The 18,437-nt window shown below is 59.9% G+C and overlaps 9 protein-coding genes across 9 annotated transcripts; 4 read left to right on the top strand and 5 right to left on the bottom strand.

The window, feature by feature from the left end:
• Positions 1–1,158: 1,158 nt before the first annotated feature.
• COLE_06374 (uncharacterized protein) lies at positions 1,159–1,683 on the bottom strand (the record flags this gene model as incomplete). Its single annotated transcript, XM_018419777.2, has 1 exon — positions 1,159–1,683. The coding sequence occupies one exon, from the start codon at positions 1,681–1,683 to the stop codon at positions 1,159–1,161; it is 525 nt and encodes a 174-aa protein (XP_018276141.1).
• Positions 1,684–1,924: 241 nt separating this feature from the next.
• COLE_06373 (uncharacterized protein) lies at positions 1,925–3,951 on the top strand (the record flags this gene model as incomplete). Its single annotated transcript, XM_018424879.1, has 4 exons — positions 1,925–2,181; positions 2,252–2,339; positions 2,383–2,409; positions 2,458–3,951. 4 exons carry the CDS (start codon positions 1,925–1,927, stop codon positions 3,949–3,951), a joined length of 1,866 nt encoding a protein of 621 aa, XP_018276142.1.
• A 1,333-nt stretch (positions 3,952–5,284) lies between these two features.
• COLE_06372 (uncharacterized protein) lies at positions 5,285–7,353 on the top strand (the record flags this gene model as incomplete). The annotated part of the gene is made up of 2 exons (XM_018426948.2): positions 5,285–5,585; positions 5,621–7,353. 2 exons carry the CDS (start codon positions 5,285–5,287, stop codon positions 7,351–7,353), a joined length of 2,034 nt encoding a protein of 677 aa, XP_018276143.1.
• Positions 7,354–7,524: 171 nt separating this feature from the next.
• COLE_06371 (uncharacterized protein) lies at positions 7,525–8,289 on the bottom strand (the record flags this gene model as incomplete). The annotated part of the gene is made up of 1 exon (XM_018419778.2): positions 7,525–8,289. The coding sequence occupies one exon, from the start codon at positions 8,287–8,289 to the stop codon at positions 7,525–7,527; it is 765 nt and encodes a 254-aa protein (XP_018276144.1).
• Positions 8,290–8,768: 479 nt separating this feature from the next.
• On the bottom strand, positions 8,769–9,203 carry COLE_06370 (uncharacterized protein; the record flags this gene model as incomplete). The annotated part of the gene is made up of 1 exon (XM_018419779.2): positions 8,769–9,203. The coding sequence occupies one exon, from the start codon at positions 9,201–9,203 to the stop codon at positions 8,769–8,771; it is 435 nt and encodes a 144-aa protein (XP_018276145.1).
• A 793-nt stretch (positions 9,204–9,996) lies between these two features.
• Positions 9,997–11,454, bottom strand: COLE_06369 (uncharacterized protein; the record flags this gene model as incomplete). The annotated part of the gene is made up of 6 exons (XM_065626480.1): positions 9,997–10,562; positions 10,596–10,740; positions 10,774–10,851; positions 10,886–11,053; positions 11,088–11,380; positions 11,424–11,454. The coding sequence occupies 6 exons, from the start codon at positions 11,452–11,454 to the stop codon at positions 9,997–9,999; spliced, it is 1,281 nt and encodes a 426-aa protein (XP_065482291.1).
• Positions 11,455–12,036: 582 nt separating this feature from the next.
• On the top strand, positions 12,037–12,696 carry COLE_06368 (uncharacterized protein; the record flags this gene model as incomplete). The annotated part of the gene is made up of 1 exon (XM_018424209.2): positions 12,037–12,696. One exon carries the CDS (start codon positions 12,037–12,039, stop codon positions 12,694–12,696), a length of 660 nt encoding a protein of 219 aa, XP_018276147.1.
• A 208-nt stretch (positions 12,697–12,904) lies between these two features.
• COLE_06367 (uncharacterized protein) lies at positions 12,905–13,689 on the bottom strand (the record flags this gene model as incomplete). The annotated part of the gene is made up of 4 exons (XM_018425838.2): positions 12,905–13,090; positions 13,125–13,286; positions 13,323–13,628; positions 13,675–13,689. The coding sequence occupies 4 exons, from the start codon at positions 13,687–13,689 to the stop codon at positions 12,905–12,907; spliced, it is 669 nt and encodes a 222-aa protein (XP_018276148.2).
• A 1,272-nt stretch (positions 13,690–14,961) lies between these two features.
• Positions 14,962–16,717, top strand: COLE_06366 (uncharacterized protein; the record flags this gene model as incomplete). Its single annotated transcript, XM_018419781.2, has 5 exons — positions 14,962–15,692; positions 15,728–15,942; positions 15,979–16,124; positions 16,159–16,248; positions 16,283–16,717. 5 exons carry the CDS (start codon positions 14,962–14,964, stop codon positions 16,715–16,717), a joined length of 1,617 nt encoding a protein of 538 aa, XP_018276149.1.
• Between the last annotated feature and the right edge of the window lie 1,720 nt (positions 16,718–18,437).

Below are 18,437 nucleotides of genomic sequence, written 5' to 3'. Positions count from 1 at the left end.
TTGGTGACGGCTGAGTGGCGAACCTGAGCAGTCATACTTCTGGCCTGCTCTAGCCATCCACTTCCATTCGCCAAGCACACGGACAACCCCTGCATATCTTCCGACTCCAGCTTATCGGCGGCGCCTTCGGTATTGTTCCCACTTCACCTGTTACAATCACCAGAGAGACGCGTCTCCGGCCCACGCTGTTCATCGACTTCCGGTCACCAAGCACACGATTGACCATTCCACACCTCCCGACCCTCGTGGCGTCGTTCTTGGTATTGTGGCCACTTTACGTGTTTACAGTCGCCGCAGATGACTCGGCTATTATAGCAGGATGTGGTACGTGGTCTATGCCATTCTCAACAGGCTCCCTCAGTGTCTATGGGAGCTTCGAAGATGCCACGTGCAGAGACGTGGCATCGACGACATTCCGGGCTTCTCCGACCAAGCAGGGGTCCACCCGGCCTGGGAGGCTTCTCAATTGTACTCAGAGCCCCGCCATTCATCTAGGATTTGGGTTCACAGCAATTGGGGCGTGATGCAGGCAGAGTGCAAGAAGACGACCTTTCCCCCGTTGCACCTCCTCCTTTTCCGCAGGTGTCGCTCCTGTTTTCAACCGTGTGTCCTCACTTCCATGGTTCGCATTCCCTCAAAAGATTGGGTGTTGGAGGCTCCCCTCTTTACCCCTCAGTGCTTGCTCGGCACGTCGCTTGGATAAACTTGAATCGCTCTGTTGGGTGCGCTCGGCCAGAAGATCGTGGCCAACCCTGCGTCAACCCTCATCAACGCCCCCACCCTGCTGCGGGCCGCAGGATGCGTTGCAGACGGCTTGAAGCAGCACTCAGCCTCAAGTGGCTCAGAGCAGAGCAAATACACGCTCGCTCACGCAGGTAAGGCTGCTGAGGCCGGGACACGTCCTTTTCCCCCGTGTGATACGTCTCCTGTTGTCAATCTGCCGATCTCTCGGAACGCGCTAATCCAATTGTGCCTGCCAATCACTTTTCTTATGCCTAACTGACACAGCATTGGTCGAATACCCACTCCCGACGCGTCCAACAGAGCCGGTCAGCGGGTCCCGGCCCAACGGCCGAGGGCTAAACCCTCGTCGACAGCGGGTGCGCGGATGAACAGCTAGTCGTCCTGAGGGTTGACGTTGTTGCCTCGCGCCAAGCCTCAAGTGGTCCATTTTCGGACCACTCCGACATTCGTGTCCTGGCAGAGGCGTCGCTGGGGGCGACAAACAATTGAAGCCGTCGCCGCCGCCGCCGACGCCATTGCACCTGCTTCTCTCGCACCCAAGAGCCACCCCGTTTCCATGACCAGTGACAGTGTGCAGGCTGTCAAACGCCGAGGCCGGCGCTTGAGCTTGCTATGCTCATCATGTAGCGTGACAGTCCAGCGTACAGACAGACCAAGATTGCCCAGCGCAAGCTGCAACTCTATTCCGGCAGCGGGACTGCACTCAAACGCGTCTTTCCCCTTGGTTGTGTCATGGTGCTTTTTGTCGATCGTCGAGGTCCAGCTCCGACAAACAAGAAGGTTCAGAACATGCAGGGCTGGATGCACTCCAGGAAAATCGCTTCGGTCACCCCCCTGAAAGCCTGAGGGGGCTGCACAAATTTCGCACATGACCTGTTCCGAAACGCAATTCAACGCCCGAAACCCATTTGTTGGCCAATAATGAGCCTCCCACTCCATATCTGATAGGATCTATCGCCACGGCGCCCGGCATAGGAACATCAGTCTTCGGCCGGGGTGGTATGGCGGCACGTTGATAGGCCGTGGTGGACGCGACACACGCGTAGCCGCAAGACGCGCCTCGACCCTTTTCCTGTTTGCACCTCCATGGCAAAGCTTCACTATGCTTACGATGAGATGGACAGTAAACGAGAGTCATGTTAAAGAGTGCGCAGCAGCTGGCTGATCCCCCCGACCCACAATGCTTGTCTGGAGCGCACTCACCGTTCTCGCCGCGGCGGGCCTCGTGCCCAACTCGGCGGCGTCCGACATCCCCAAGATCCGCCGCCTGATGGTCGACAGTCGTTTCATCTCGATCATATCGCCGTGCTCTGTCGGTGGGCGAAACCGCAACAACGCCGCAGAGTGGCTGCGCACTGCGTTCCACGACGCTGCGGCCTACGACTCAGCAACAGGCACCGGTGGCATCGACGGCTCGATCCAGTATGAGTTTGGTTTGTGAGTTTCCGGTGCCGCGTGCCCGTGCCGCGTGCCGCGTAGTCGAGGAGATAAGATCTGACAAGTCCAGCTCCGACAACGCGGGTGTCACATTCCCCTCCACGATCCAGCAGTACAAGTTTTTCCAGCAGGAGGGCGTCACTCTGGCCGACCTCGTCGTGCGTCATTGCCATACCCATAATTGCCTGAAGCTAATACCAGGTCCTGGGCGCTACGGTCGCTGTTGGGGTACGTTTACCGATAACTGGGAGGTTCACGGGTAAATGCTAACTCCAGTCTTGCGGTGGTCCGATTGTGCCCTTCCGCGTCGGTCGCACAGATGTCGGCGCCGCATCGACTGAGGGCTTCCTCCCTAAGGCTGATGGAACGACCGAAACGCACCTGGAGATCTTCGCCCGCATGGGCTTTAGCCAGACCGAGGCTATCACCCTCGTGGCGTGCGGCCACACCCTCGGCGGCGTGCACAGCAGCGTCCACCCCGAGCTGACGTCCGAGGCGCACGCCTCGTTTGACGGCACCCTCGCCAACTTTGACAACGAGATTGCCAAGCAGCACTTGAACAAGTCGGTGCTCGCCCCGCTCAACGAGCCATGGGACCCCGCCGCGCCCGGCCGCAGCTCGGACGCGCGCCTCTTCAACAGTGACAACAACGCGACCATCGCCCGCCTCGCCACGTCCAACGACGTGTTCGTGAATGCCTGCGGTGCGGTCTTCGCCAAGATGTTTGACACCGCCGTCCCCGCCACGGTCAGCCTCAGCGGGCCCATTGAGCCCTTCCCCATCTCCGGCACCCTCCGCCTCTCCCTTCGCAACGGCGTCTATTCGACCTCGCTCGGCGCATTCCGTGTCTACGACATGGTCGGCCAGTGGTCGAACCTCCAGGTCACGTACACGAACCGCGACGGCTCGCCGGGCGACCAGAGCCGCATGACACTGCGTGCGCCTCGCACCCACAGCATCGGAAAGACGATCGAGATCCAGGACTTTGCCATTAACAACATCCCGCCCGCTACTGGTCTCGGTTCATTCGTTGCCACGCTTACAATGAACGATGGCTCCGTCTTCACCGCCACTGAGGGCGAGCACATCATCCCCATTGATGACACGGTCATTGTCGACGTCGGTGCCGCCTACACCTGCAAGTACTCAGGCGAGGCCAACGACAATGCTGCGGGTCTTAACGTCACGATGGTTGTCCTCGGCCCCTACAACCCCGCGGATCAGGTGTCCGTCATCGTCCGCACAAACAGCGGCGACAAGCTCAACATCCGGGCCACATACCGCCGCGAGCGCGATGCTTACTATAACTTCTACAACGTCTTTATTCCCGACATGAACGCGATTGACCTCATGACGTTTGGAGCGCAGGTCATCAAGGCCGACGGATCCGTTCACAGGGACACGCGTGACGGTAGGTTGTTTGATCTAGTTCTTTCTGGGACCGAACTGACCCCGTCAGACGTCTACTACCCCACAAGTACGCTTAGCAACTGCGTTGCCGGTGCCGAGGTGCCGCCCCCCGGTCCCACGCCCTCGGGCACACTCACCCGCCGCCGGGCGCCCGTTGACCCTCGCAAGCGCATCGCCAATGCCGACGTGTCGTGCCCCTCCGGCTACACGGTCTGCAACGAGCGCTGCATTAACCCACTTACCGACCTCGAGCACTGCGGTGGCTGTGCGGGAGCCGGCGGCGTTGACTGCACCGCAATTGAGGGTGCCGAGGACGTGATCGCCTGCATTGCTGGAAAATGCGTGCGCGGCGACGAGTAGTTTGGGTTCGTTAGGACAATGCATAGATTCACCAATTTTCCCTGTTGAGCAGCCACTCGTCGCCGTGGCGTCTTACTCTCGCAACAGCTATTTTTTGTGGCACCATGCCCACCCGGCACGCTTCCTTCGGAGCTCTAAAGCCTCGCACTAATTTGCAGTTTGTGCCCAAGGGCGCAGGACTACTCTGGAAATCTGTCGCACGGCCTCACCATGCCTTGGACTGGAGCGTGTGTATCAACCGCTTCCGCCCCCCGTTGCACGACTAGAAACTGGTTGGAAGCTCACCTCCGCAACTCCGCGTCTGCCAGCAGTGGGCGTTGGGAGGGACGAACGCACCAGACTGTCTAATCAACGACTGCCCTATGGTCGCTCGACAGCGCCAGCCGATGAGGTCGGAATGGGCAGTGATCCGACGATAATGGATTCAGCGAGTCCCCGTCTTTGATCGGCTTGAACAGGCAGGGCGGGTGCGGCTGCACTCCAGCCGAGGCACCTTTGGGTATCAGCCATCGGCTTTGGCTGCACTTTCCGTCAATGCCCTAGTGAGCAGTTCCGCGGGGGCACTGCACTGCATTGCTGTGCTCCGTTGGAGGTATATTAATCGCGGATCTCGGAATGTCTCATATGTTCATACATGCTCCGCACGATCTGGTAGTCTCGGTCCTACAACTTGCAGGTCAGAGCCACTCTCCGCCTGCACGACGATAAAGCCTTGGTGCATGCTGGACGTCCACGAGCGCAGTGACGTCACATCCACCCTTTGCCGGTCGTGCCGAGATTATGGCGTTTTAAGCATCATATCGGAGCCTCTACACAAAAATCGTTCTTGTTGCAACAGAAGTGCTCCTCCGAGATGTCTGCATGCACCTCGGCCGTCTGCGTCACATTCCGATCAGTGACTGACCTGCACCGCCTCGGCGTCATGTGTTCGGAGCGCCCACGTTGCTGACATTGTCCGAGCGCCGAACCCCCTGCCAAGACTCGGCGTCTTTGGGCGCATTCGCAGACAGACATGGCGCGCGCCGTGCCTCGGCTTCATCTCTTCTGAATGCGTCTCGAAAATAACAGTTGCCCAAGCAGCTCCCCCACTTCATTCTGCATCGAGATCCGTCGAGTCACTAAACCGGCATCCCTGCACGGTGCCCGCATGCGAACGCCTCATACCGGCTCCGTGCCCACAGTGCCAAGCCCACGCCACCGGGCAATTCCAGCACTGCCTCGAGATCCCGCACCACATAATAAACCGTTCTTTCAGTCGTCCACTTAACAAGCAATCATTCAACCCGTCTTGTGTTCCAAATTCCTCATTCACACACTCCTTCACCCCCTCATCATGCTCCACCTCCTACCACTGCTCCTTGCCGGGGCGGTGGCGAGTCCAGCGCAGCGCCTGGCGCCACGCCTCTCCCCACCTCTCAACCTCACCGACATTCCCATCACATTCCCGAACAAGACCGCGAGCATTAACATTAGCGTCGGATCACCACCGCAGGTTATTCCCGTGGAGCTCAGCCTCGCTTCGGGACAGCTACAGCTGTCGGCTTTCAAGAAGCAGGACAGCAGCAGCTTCCAGGACAACCCGCCTCGCGACAACGTGCAGATCGGCGATCTGACCCTGTACGGATGGACGATCGGTGCGCTTGTGTGATGTAACTCTGGCTGACAACAGGCAATGAGACCAACGATGCAGGTCTCGGAGGCACACTTCCCCTCGGTTTGGTCAACCGCGGAAACAGCAAAGACAACACGTACCTTCTGTGGTCGCTGGCCGACCAGATCCCGAGCAAGACGTTCGCCCTGACTATTGGGCTTGACAATAGCACAATAAGCTTTGGCGAGGAGAGTTCCGCCGCCAATTGGTGGAATCCCATCGAGGCCGCGATGGGCGGGTGGGCTTTCATCATCGACGGCGTGGCTGTCGACGGCCAGATGGCGGGAATTGCGCCAGCCCCTGCCCCGGTCGGTCAGACTGTGACCTTGAGTCGTCCGGCCGCAACGGCTTCCATTGTGCCAGGAAGCGCGCCCTCCTTGCCCGCTGAGGTTCCTCCGGCAGCCCCGTTTATTGCGGCCGCGAAACGCCAGGCGACCGCAGCCGGCGACACCCGCATGCCAGCCCCGACTGGTTCCTCGTCTTCAGGCCCCCTCCCCCCGATGGATCCTAACAACCAGTCATGTGTCGCCTGCACTCTTGAGTACAAGGTGTGTATGTGTGGCGAGGGCGAAATGTGCCGCCGTCACGAGGCGACGTGCAGCACCTGCCCGTTCCTCGAGTGTGTCCGCAACGGCACGTCCACCGACACCGACAATTGCGTCGCCTGCCCTGCAATCTACCGCATGTGTGACTGCGGGCCGGACGAGGACTGTGTGCGGACTATGGGCACGTGTAGGGAGTGCGAAACGGTCACGTGCCGCAAGCGCGGGAGCGTAACACCTGCCAACCCCCAGTGGGAGGAGAAGCCGGATAATGGCAACGGCTCGGGTACGGGCACGGGCACGAGGTCGGACACGAGCACGACCGTCGGGCCCGCGGTTCCGTACACGTCCGGCACGGTGCCCACCGAGAACAAGCCCAACTGCACCAATCCCGTCATGTGCCCTGCCATCTACCAGATGTGTTCGTGCCGCGCGGACGAGACGTGCGTCCGCAAGTCGAGCTGTGACCGGTGCGAGTGGCTCGAGTGCCACAAGACACCGAAGCCATTCACTGATAATGGGCAGTGCGTGCAGTGCGCCGAGATCGAGCCTGTATGCGACTGCCCGCGCGGCGCGACGTGCGTGCGCGAGCCCCGCTCCTGCACCGACTGCGGGCGCGTGACGTGCCGCGACAACTCCAACCCCGGGGTCCGCCTCGCTCTGAGCCTGGACGACGAGATTGCCGTGTCCCCCGAGGTTGCAACGGCGCTGCAAAAGCTCATCCCCGGCATGGTTGCGCTCGGAAGTGCGAGCGGGGCAGAGAAGCGCGCCCCGACGGTATCAGTCACGGCCACTGCGGCCAGCGCCGGCGCCGACAACACCGTCGGTGTGTCCGCCACCCCGCCATTCCGGCCCCAGGGGAAGACGTACTACAGCGTGCCGTGTAACACTACAGCGAACATCACGCTCGTGTTCCCCGGCGCCAACTACACGCTGCAGGCCAAAGACTGGGTCGTGCCGCAGCAAGACGGTTGCCAGGCACTCCTCGTCATGCAGGACACATTCTTCTACGATGTGATCCTCGGCCGCCCCTTCCTTCGTACCGTGCGCGCTGCCTTCCGTCTCAATGACACGGCGACGGTCGCTTTCAGTGCCCGCAACGCCTCGACGGGCGGTCTCAGCGCCATGCAGGGCACGTCTGGGGCCGGGGTGCTGGGCGCCAGCCTCGCGTGTGTTTTCGTCGCACTTGCGGCTGCTTGTCTGTTCTAGTGACGCTTGTATGGTATTCTTGTGTATAATGGACATCCATTGTGTACGCTGAGCGTTAAGACGGGCGTATCGCGGGCTCTTTTCGCTCGCTCACTGACATTTCCCCCACTGGTTCATGGCGAGCGCCTACAGAGTCCATCGAATGATTATGTACTGAAGCTGGCTACAGCGTCAACAGTATCCGAGAAAAGCATTAGAGTTCGTCGAGCTTGGTGAAGCCGATCTTGGGCTCATCCTCATAGTAGATGGCGGTGTACACGGTCTCGAGAAATGGTGCGCCGAGGAGGATGTCGATGGAGGAGTCGACGTGCTCGGTTTTCGGAACGAACACACGAGTCTTGCACATCTTGTTGGACGTGCGGCGCTTGTCCACACACGGGATGACCCACTGGCGGGGGGGCAGGTCGTACATGACATCCTTGAACTTGAAGGAGATGGTGCTGTTCGTGTCGCAAGGAACTTCGTAGCTGCAGCCGTGCTCGAGGCGTGCCACACCTGTCGACGACTCCACCGAGGCAATCTTGTCGTCGTTGCTGCGCGTCCCGTGCCACTCGGTCGACACGGCGCCCGGGACGAGCGCGAAGATAGCCTCAGCGAGCTTGGGGGAAATCTGCAGAACGTCACTGGCAATTTCGAATCGAGCGGTGAAGGCGGGTTTGTCGTTGTTGCGCGAGTACAACGCGGATCGGCGGAAGTTGCGGTACACCTCATCTGGATCGACGTATCGCCGGTTGACGTAGAGACCTGCACTGGCGGCAAGTTTCCTGGTGCGCACGACCTCCTTGGCCGAAGCCCGACGGCCACCCCTAACTCGACCCGACCCGCGCTGTCGCGGGTGAAGACCGGTGTCAGACAGCTTTGAAGGTAGCGTGAATCCGATGATGGGGGCGTCGAGCTGCTTGACAAGAGTTGGGAAGAGTGCCCCAACTTCGGCATTGGATTTCGTTCCCAGACCGAGTGCGAGCGAGCCGACCTGGCCGGTGGAGCCACCAAACTCGGCAGGGGCGTAACGCGAGTCGGCGTAGGCTAGAGTTAGCGAGAGAACGGTGTGGAAGACACATACCGAAAGCTGTCTTCTCGAGGCAAATACCGCCGATCTCGAGCTTCTCAAAGGCCTGGTCGAAGGGACAGCCGATGCTGCCTTTGCGCTCGAAGGTGGGCGAATCCTGTGGGCGAAAGAAACAGCTGTGACCGTCTTTGAAGGAGCCAAATACCGTGAGGCCGTTGGCCTCTCCCATGGTGAGGTAGACCGAGAGATCCTGGTTTCTGGTGTGAGCTGTCAAGAAGCAATGAGTGCACACCCAATCTTAATGTTCATACCAAAGCCTGACTCGAGACTCGTGAGGCTACGTGTTAGCGCGGAGCCGCGATGCCAAAGGTGTAAAGCCCACCTCTGGGTCTGGAACTGTTGCCCTTCATTGTTGCGCGGGAGGCGAACGATTGGGAAATCGATGGGCCCGGCGGTCACCGAAGCCACGAGGACCACCAGCGTGGCAAAAAGCATGATTCGTCGTAATGCCTGAGGTCGTACTATTATGGTGAGTCGTGAAGTCGTAAACGCGAACAGCTGTCGGGGTATGAGCAGTGGATGGGAGGTGGGATACAGAACTCGAGCAACCTTGCAACATTATATAGGCAATGGCCGAGGGCGTAGGTCGTCGGGCGAGGCCGGCAGCATCTATGTGACACAGGCCCGGCGGTGCGGAGCGTGCGGTGTGCGCCGAAGAGTTTTGGTGGCGATGATGTGTTGGAGGGGACGGCCGTCGCCCGCGGAACAGTGCGAGAATTCCAGCCTCACACAGCATTTGTTGCGACCTGTGCGGTGCCGCCGATCCGAGGGCGACGGGCATCTGGGCAGGGAGGGGGATGGGTGGGACTCAAGAGTTAGGATGGGAGACAGCTAGCGATCGTGAGACGATGGGCCGGGCGAGGTTGAGTTGCGACGGTTAGGGCGACGTCGAGGCGCTTATCACACACTGCAGATGATGGATGGCTCGCGAAGCTTCCCAACGGATCGGCGGATCCACAGGATTGTTCGATGAGCCCAGAAGTGATCGGCGGCCTGCGTTTACGCATGTCCGCAGTGATATACCGCAGCCTCATCGTTCTCGTCAGTGATGCCGTGGAGTCAGTCTCCAAGGGCACTTCGAATACGCTGAGACTTTGGTTATCAATGATAGCAGTGACGTCCAGCACTTCATGCCTCGCCGGCCACCGGAGCCTGAAGTGTCACGGAGCATGGCAACATGGAGAGGACCCAAGCAGTCAAGCTCAGCAGGGCTTCTGCTGACAACCACGGGTCAAAGTTTCCCATCTTCGCAGGACTGGCTCGCACCGAGGATGCGAACCGCGTGCCTTCGTAGCCAAACGCGCCACAATGTGCGGCAGGCGTAACATGTCGCTGAGCGGCGGAGTGCGATACACAACCCAGAATGCGCTGTTCTCCGTCAGTTGGGGTCAGCTCATTGCGCAGCGCACAAGTCAAGATGGGGCGGGGTCGCAGAGAAGATGAGGGCAACGCTTGCGATCGCTTCATCGCGCATCCTCCTGGCAGGCTTGGAGCTGGAACACCCTCTCGGGGCGCATCAGCGTAGCGTCTCTCATGGGGGACAATCTCAAACACTCCATACCCACAGATACCCGCTAGAGGTCTTTGACGCCCACCTCGCCCTGAAAGCGAGCGACGAAGTGCTGCGAGCAAAAGTAATCTTTTGCGAACCACCTGAGCAGCCACTCCGGCGCTCTCCACACGCCCAGCCACCCCAGATCAACGGAACCCGCACCTATGCCGTCGCCGGGGCCGCCGCGCCCCTCGCCAATCGGCACGAGGATGCTCTGGAGAAACCCGGGCGCGTAGGCCTTTGCCGCGGGCGGCCGGCCCTGCGCCTCACACGCGAGATGGGACAGGAGCACCATCGCGAGGTGCCGTGCTTCGCCGACTGCCTGGCCCGCCGTCTTGCGGCCGCCTGTGTTCGCCACGTCGCCGAGGGCGTATACGTCCTTCAGGGCGGGCGCGGACGAGAGGATCCGGAAATTCGGATCGACAGCGACGTAGCCGCCTACCAGCGCTGTCGGGTCCACGGCAGAGACGAGGCTCGAGTTCGGCCACGCTCCAGAGCCGCCAAACACGCAGTCGGCGTGGACGGTCTGTCCGCTGGCGAGCGTGACCGCCCGCATCCCGGGGAGAAGACCCTCACGCCCATCCCAAGCTGGCGGGTCAACTTCGCCGTTAACGACCGCGCCAGTGTGTTCTTCCGAGGACGGGAATCGCACACGGTCATTGAGGATCACCTCCACTCCACGCGCGCGCAGTTGCGCATCGACGCGTTCGCTCACGCTCTCCGGCACGAATGGATATGCGTATGGAGTGTGCACCCCATCCGTGTCCGGCTGAGGGGCCATCTGCGTGCCGAATGGCACCTGCTCTCCGGTCTCAAGCAGCCGTGAGCGGCCATGAACGATGGTCACCTGCACTGAGGGATAGTGGGTTGTGAGTTCCTGCTGTTAGTGCGGAGGCGCTCCCCAGACTTACTCCAGCAACTTCTACTCCCACCGCGCCACCACCCACGACAAGCACGTGCGTGGCTTTCCCGAAGCCGGCCTGTTCCAGCCGCAGCGCGTCTGCGTACTCGGCGCGAGTCGCCCCCGGCTCGGGTCGGAGAGGCGACCGCTGGCTGGATCCCGTCGCGACGATGCATTTCTCCTTTTAGCACTGGGCGACTCCCCATACTCACGCCAAATGGCACCTCTGTCGAACCCTCAAACTCGGTGTCGAGCAGCACCCGCCCCTCCAGCAGCTCGAGCACACGCACAGGCGCGAGGACGCGGTGTCGCGTGCCAGCCTTGAACACCGTCTCCTGCCGCGTCGGCGCGGTGAGGTTCCGTTCCTCCCATCCGGGCTCTACGAGGCCGCGCACCACGCCGGGGAGGTGCGCTGTAAACTCGTTCTGCTCGACGAGGAGGATACGGTGGGTTGCTGGGAGCTTGTGCGCGAGTGCGTTCGCGAGGGAGTGCCCGGCGAAGGAGCCTATATCTTGGTGAGCACCCGAGTAGCGGTGCACAGAACGTACCTCCGATAACGACGATGTTATTCTCTGCCATGCTGCGAGCGGAAGACGGAGAGGGGGATGCGGAGGAAGAAGTCGGAGCAGGCGAGCATCTCAACGTTTATCAGATAGCAACGTCGGGATAGTTTCGGCCGATCACACGAGGTAGCCGAGCACCGATCTGCGGTTCACGGCACCGCAGCATCCTCACCTCTGGCCGGTGGTAACGTTGGCAATCGCGGCACCATGGTGCTGTTTATCTCGACCAATTCTTGTGAGCGGAAGTATGCTTGCTGTGGAGGACGCTCGCGACCAAGGCGGCCTCGATGCCATACGGGATTGTCGACACAGGTCAACGCCGTGCCATGTGGCCTCCGAGCGGGCCGACAGCAGGCTTGCTGGGCCACTGTTGACTGTTTGTGAGCTGTGGAACGAGACCTAACCTTCGTAGCGCAAGCGAGACTCAATCACCTTTATCGAGTTGCTCGAGTGTTGTTGAGCCTGCATCTTGTCTTTGCCGACGTCCGCCTCGAGTGATGTCGAGTGGAGGTGGAGGTTTCTACTTCCGTGTCAACAGCATTGAGATGCACCATCCCGACGCAATCTTCTGTCCTCGTCCTCCACCCCACCTCGCCGCATGATATCCCTCTCCTCCCTCGTCCCGCTCCTCGGCCTCCCGCCCAGCGCGGAGCTCTCCGCATCCCTCGCTCGCGCCCTCTCCCCGGAGGCCAAAGCCGCCAACATACCCGAGATCAAGACATACCCCGACGCAACGTACCACAACTACTACGCGCTCGGCGTGTCGCTGTGTTTCCGCCCCGCCTCCCCATCAATCCTAGTACTGGACAGCATCGACATCTTCAACCCCCCATCCCCTTCCCCTTCCTCCTCGTCCTCCACCACCTCACGCTCTAAACCGACATACGCCCCCCCGCCGCCCCTCCTTCTCCCCTTCGCGGATCCCGAAGTCGTTCTCCCCCCGCGCAAGGGCGAGGGGGAGGTGCGATATCCCCGCCCCGATCTTGTCGTGGTGCGCGAGACGACGGGGCGCGAGGTCGTGCGCGCGCTCGGCGAGCCCAGCCGTAAAGGCGCGGGCGGGTGGGTTGGCGTATGGCTTGAGTGGGTCGTGGCGCTCAGAATGGGCGAGGGGCGCGTCGAGGTAGGCGTTATGCTCGAGCTGTCGGATCCGAAGAGCGATGGGGAGGAGGCCAAGGCGAAGGGCGTGGGCGGGGTGTGGGATCGCGCAGCCGGGTGGCCGTGGGCGAGCATCAAGGTGTTCCGGCCGACGAAGAAGTAGAACTCCTTCGACAGCGCGGGCACATTGACAAGCGTGTGCTCCAGGTAAGCGGACGTCGGTCGTTTGTTGTTTACTCCAGATTGACTTCTCATTGGCAGCTCCCTTCCTCGCCTGCCTCCCTCACACACTCGCCCCACACCAGCACATTCTACACTATGCATCTTCTAGTCGCATTCTACACCCCATGTATACCTCTGCACGACGAACACTATGCCTGCTGGCGCTCGGCAGGGAGGTTCTCGATAGCCTCCTTGAGCTGCGCCTCACTGAGAATTTCATACCCCTTGTCGAGGGTCACCTGCGCGAGCTGGACGTTGCTCTCGTCGAGCTTCTCCTCCATGACCTGCTTGAGCACCTTGAGAGCCAAAACGTGCGCCTCTGCAAGCGTCATTTGCTGCTGTCAGCTTAACCTTGGTGGGTCACCCTACCTTGTGGTACGCGTCCTGGAGGCTCTGCTGGGCAGCATCCGATCCCGAACCGATCGCCTTGGCCTCGTAGCGCACAAATGTCCCGGAAGGGTCGGTGTGGTACAGTTGTGGGCCCTTCTCGTCGACACCAGCAATGAGCAGTGCCACGCCAAATGGCCGAGACTAGTGTCGTCAGTCCATCCAAACTTCTATGCTCACCATCAGCGCGTCGTCATCCTCAACCGACTCGCCAAAGCGCAGCGCCAGGTCGCACACAGCCTGCGTACAGCTCTCAACGCCGATTTGCTCGTCGTATGTGAACGCGTGCATCTGGCTGGTCACGCGGGCGTGGTCAACCATGGTGCGCGCGTCAGCGGTGAGTCCAGACATGGCGCAGCCAATGTGCCGGTCGATCTCCATAATCTTCTCAATGGACGAGCTCTCCAACAACGGCGACTGCACGCGCTTCTCGACGCCCAAGACCGTCCCGTGCGGCGTTGTGATGCCGACGGTCGTTGAACCGAGCTGGTCTTAGCGAGGTGCGACAAGAGATGTCATGAAAGGGGCTCACCTTGATAGCTTCCATGGCGTACTCGACTGAGGTTAGCAGAGGTTTAGCCATGAGCGCGAATGCTCACCCTGGAAGAGACGGCCCTGTTTGTTAGCCTAGTCGAGTGGAAGAGGATACGAGCTTACCTCTGGAGAGAAGGTGTTGACGCCGCGGTCATATTCTGAGCTGGGAGGTTAGATGGACGCAAAGTCATTGAAGCTTACCGAGTGAGGAACATGGTGGTGAAGTTGGCCGAGGAGAAGGAGAGTGGAGTCGGAGTGATGAACGGAAGCGGGGTCCTGACAGCGCGTTCTTGGGATGTCCGAGCTGCTCGACGAGTGAGACGATTGAAGCGACGACGGCGATGGGAGAAGAGGAGGAAGGGTGTTGTTGGCGGTGGTGGAGAGGTGACGGAAGTGCATGTCGCGTCCGCGCAAGCGCAAGCGTCACCGCCGAATTGATTCCGTAAACTCCAGTTGGATTACCTAAGAGCACATGGACTCACGTGATCTTATCCGAGTCAGGGGGTGACCGGGGGGTGTGGAATGTTGCAAGGGGCAGATATGAGTAAATGACATCTATTATTGACATAATGCATTAGGAAAGCCGGCCTTGAATTACTAGTAGTAGTAGTGATAGATTAGCCGGGTGCGGGGTGAGATTACTCAACTCTCGCCGCCTCTCCGCTTCGTTCGTGAGTGTCGCACATCGCATCGTCGCCGCTGCTCAAAGAAAACACAGTCTTCATCCGATTCACTTCTCACAGCCTCCCTTCGGGCCCTCGCGCTCCCCCGCGCCCGCGCCCTCTGGCCCTCTGCCCAACGTGTCATCCAGCACACGCACCGCGCTGTCCGCCGCCCACGCATCCCGCGCGCCTACTCCCGCTCTAGATCTCCAACCTCTCCTACCTCTCAATTGACTCTGGCTGATTAACACATACGTACTTGACACAAACAAGAAGCTATTCAACTAGCCTCCTCTCGATCCCTCTTCTCTTTTCCCATCCCCTCATCCCACCTCCTCTCCTCTGCTCAGCACTGCCCACTCCCTCATCTACTCTCCCATCCTCCTGCTCCAGCGCACGCACTTCTCCCCTCCCCCCCTCCCCCCCTCCCTCGCGCCTCCCTTCACCACCACCCGCCCATTCCCGAGTCACCCACCATCTGCGCAACTTGTCACTCCCTGGCTCTGGTGCGTCCTTTATCCCTCTCACTATCAACAAGTCACTCATATCAGCCCCAGAGGCGCCTGCGCGCCCAGGCTCAACATTCTTCCTGAGCCTGCTCTCAGCCGCTCTCTGGACCCACCATGGCAGAGCCGCCGGACGAGGTGGCCAACTTCCTGGCTGAATATGCTGATGTCATTGCGCTCCTAGACGCTGAACCCCCCTTGGACCTTGGCAATGACAACAACTACAACAACAACAACAACCCGCCAAGCGGGTCCGGCTCGGACTCCGATTTCGAAGTCTTGGAGGAAGCGCCGCCGCATCTGCGCCGCGCTAACCCTCCTGCCAGTCCCATCATGGTCTTGAGTGACGATGAAGACGGCGAGGAAGGTAATGACCTTCAACCTCGCGCTCACAAGCGCGCCGCGAGAGGAAGCATCGAGCTCCTCGACGAGCCACCCAAGTCCAAGCAGCGCGTAGACGACCTGGAGCAGCCCCTCGCTGGACCCTCGAAAGTTTCCGACTTCGACGCGATCGTTACAGATGTCAAGTACCTTATTCCCGTGGTGCTCGAAGTCATCCCCGACTTATGCACTGCTTGGGTGCGAGAGAATCTCGAGCACCAGATCGAGTCCTTAAAGGACCACATGGTCACCCCAGGCCAAGAGGCTGTCGATCGCGTGATCAACGCCGCCCTAGAGATGGACCAGTACCCGCGTGAGGGGGATGCAACGAAGGCGCAGCAGAAAGAGGACGACGAGGGTGACTACAAGGATCGCAACTATCGTGCAGAGTTGCGCAAAGGCATCAATTATCAGCAGCGGGCATTCGCCATTCTCGAGGACGTGCACAATACTGTCCCCATCCAGTTGTGAGTTCGCTCTGGTTTGTCGTACTCACGATCAGCATTCGTGCGGCTTGGAAAGAGCAAGGCGGAATGCAACTTGTTCCTACTTACATCTTCCTGCACGGCCTTGCCACCACACCCAACAAACCGTACAGAGAGTTGAAGCGGGCACGGACCGGCAAGGGCAGGATGAATATCCCAATCCTCGATGGTGACCAAGCCGAGGGCTGTCAGGAATTTCATCGCGAGTATAGGTTTCTCAAGCAGCTCATGGGCATGTCTTTCATTGAGAGTGACGCTAACGCAACAGCGGAGGCTGTAGAAAGGGAGCAGAGGGAGCTCGCCAACACGGCGGCGAAACGAAAGCAGGAGGCTGATCGTGAAGAGCGCCGCCAGCGGGCCATCACCGCTGGCCAAAGCAGAGAATGCGGCTGCTGCTTTGACCAAGAGGCCTTAGTTCGTCCTCCCATAGAAGTCAACTGACTTGCAGGAGGACCTGGTCGCGTGCCCAGAAGGCCACATGTTCTGCCGCACCTGTGTGGCGTCGCTGGCCGAAAACAAGCTTGGCGAGCACCAGATAGTGAGCACATCCGATGAAGTGTTGCTTACGCCAGGATATCATCTGTATGGACATGTCACAATGTGACGCGCCTTTCTCAGATGCCGTATTGGCCGCTGTCTGCGGAGAACAGACTATGTCGCTTTACCACCGACTGCGACAGATGAAAGACCTCGAGATGGCTGCCATCGATGGCCTCGAGAGTTGTCCACACTGCCCATTCGCCATGGTAATTGACAACCCGGACGAAAAGCTGTTCCGATGCCACAACCCTGCCTGCAGCAAGGTGACATGCCGCAACTGCAAGCGCCCAGACCACATCCCCAAGCGTTGCGAGGAGATGGAGCAAGAATTCAAATTGGACAAACGCCACGCAGTCGAGGAGGCAATGAGTGCTGCACTCATGCGACGCTGCCCAAAGTGTTCCAAAGCTTACCTGAAAGAGTCGGGCTGCAACAAGATCACTGTGAGTCGACTATCACTGCACTGAGCTGACGTCTGTGTCAAACTTGTCGTACTGTCAGCTGCTATGTCTGTCAGAAAGCAATCCCTGAGGGCTACGCGCATTTTGATCAAACGCGTACGTTCTCACGTCAAACCACGCTCACCATTAGCTGCTGGTGCTCGGCGGCCCGCTGGTGTTTCCAAAGGGTGCCCACTCTGGGACATTGGTAACGAGGGACAGGCAGAGGTGGAACGGGTGAGTATGTCTTGAGCCAGGACTGACAGAAGATTCGCAGAGCGCGCGATGAGGCCATGCAGGCCGCACGGCAGGCGGCCCTGGCTGGCGGCATCGAGCTCACCGAGGCGGAAGTTAACGTCGATGTACCCGCGGCCGCGCCGCAGGCTCCAGGGCCTTTTGGCGGGGCAATCGGATACTTCATGGGCGGCGGCCTCGATCTGGCTCGTCTCCAAATGATAAACCAAGCCCGCGAGGTCGCACAATTGTATCGCGCCCAACACGGAGGAATTCACGCGCCAGAAGCCAACTTCATGGCCGGCATACATGAGCTGCACCGAGCGATGCACCGCGAGCACCATGCAGCACTCGGCGGGGGGGCCGACTTGGTGCAGCGCCTTGCGGCTGTTGCCCCTGGTGGCGCGCGGATCAATTTTGAGCATGCTCTGCGGCCCCCTGCCATTCTACCGCCCCGCGTTGCTCCTCCGTTAAGGCAAGAGGCCCCGGGCAACCCTCACGCCGAAGTCGACATTGCAGCCATACAGAGGATGGCTCTCATGCTGGACTGGCCTCCACCTGGTGCAAGGCCGAGGCCACCTGGTTACCGGCCGCATGCTGCTCTGGCTGTCCCAGCCCCAGCTGTTCCGCCCTACCTACCTCCCGTGCGTCCCGTCCCCCCTGTCCGCCAACCTGTGCCAATACCTAATCGTGTTCATTTCCAACCGGAGCGCGTACCCGACCCTGCTGGCGATCCGATGCTATATCGTAACTTCAACTACTTCCGTGGTAGGCCGGGAGAAGTCATTTGGAGGCCAGCAAATGTCCCAGCGCCTGGCCGCGACGACAATGCCGACGATGAGGACAGCGAGGACGAAGAATACGAGGATGAAGAGGAAGAGGGATACGATGACGCCGACGGCAGTGACGCCGACGGCAGTGACGACGACGACAGTGACGACGACGACTAGGCAATATAGATGCACAGCGGCCGGCCCCGTCGAAGGTGAACAGGGAATCCGCCTCCCGCGCGGGTTCTACGTTGAAGCGCGATTAGCCTAGACTCATCCATTACAGAGTGGCAGAGCCCACCAAAGTATACCGACCAGCAAGATCAGTGCAACTCGACTTGTGTGAGGGCGATAACACTATCATGACTGGCTCGCATTCATTACCGCATTACCAAGACGGCTCAACTTGTTTCATCCAGCGACACAGGGTCCGTCCACATCTCTCATTAAAGCTGTTGATATCCGTGTCTGTCTGTTGCCCCGTGAGTGTTGTGCACATTGTAACGTTCATGTATCTGTGAGGAGTACGGCGGTGTCAGCATTAGTGGCGAGTGAAAAGGCTGTCTGGGCATATGTAGGCTGCATGAAATGAGTGTGTACGGACTACAAGAGTCTGGAGTCTAAAGAGGGGCTATGATCGGATTCTGATGAGGAGGTGTATAGAGATACGTTACGTAAGAGTCCGAGGCTGAGTTGAGTCGTGTCCGGGCGAGGCGCGCCCAGTCTGACCTCACAACCCTACG

Source organism: Cutaneotrichosporon oleaginosum (genome assembly GCF_008065305.1).
Source record: "Cutaneotrichosporon oleaginosum strain ATCC 20508 chromosome Unknown ATCC20508_contig05, whole genome shotgun sequence".
Lineage (NCBI taxonomy): Eukaryota > Fungi > Basidiomycota > Tremellomycetes > Trichosporonales > Trichosporonaceae > Cutaneotrichosporon > Cutaneotrichosporon oleaginosum.
This window is presented reverse-complemented; position numbering and strand designations above follow the sequence as displayed.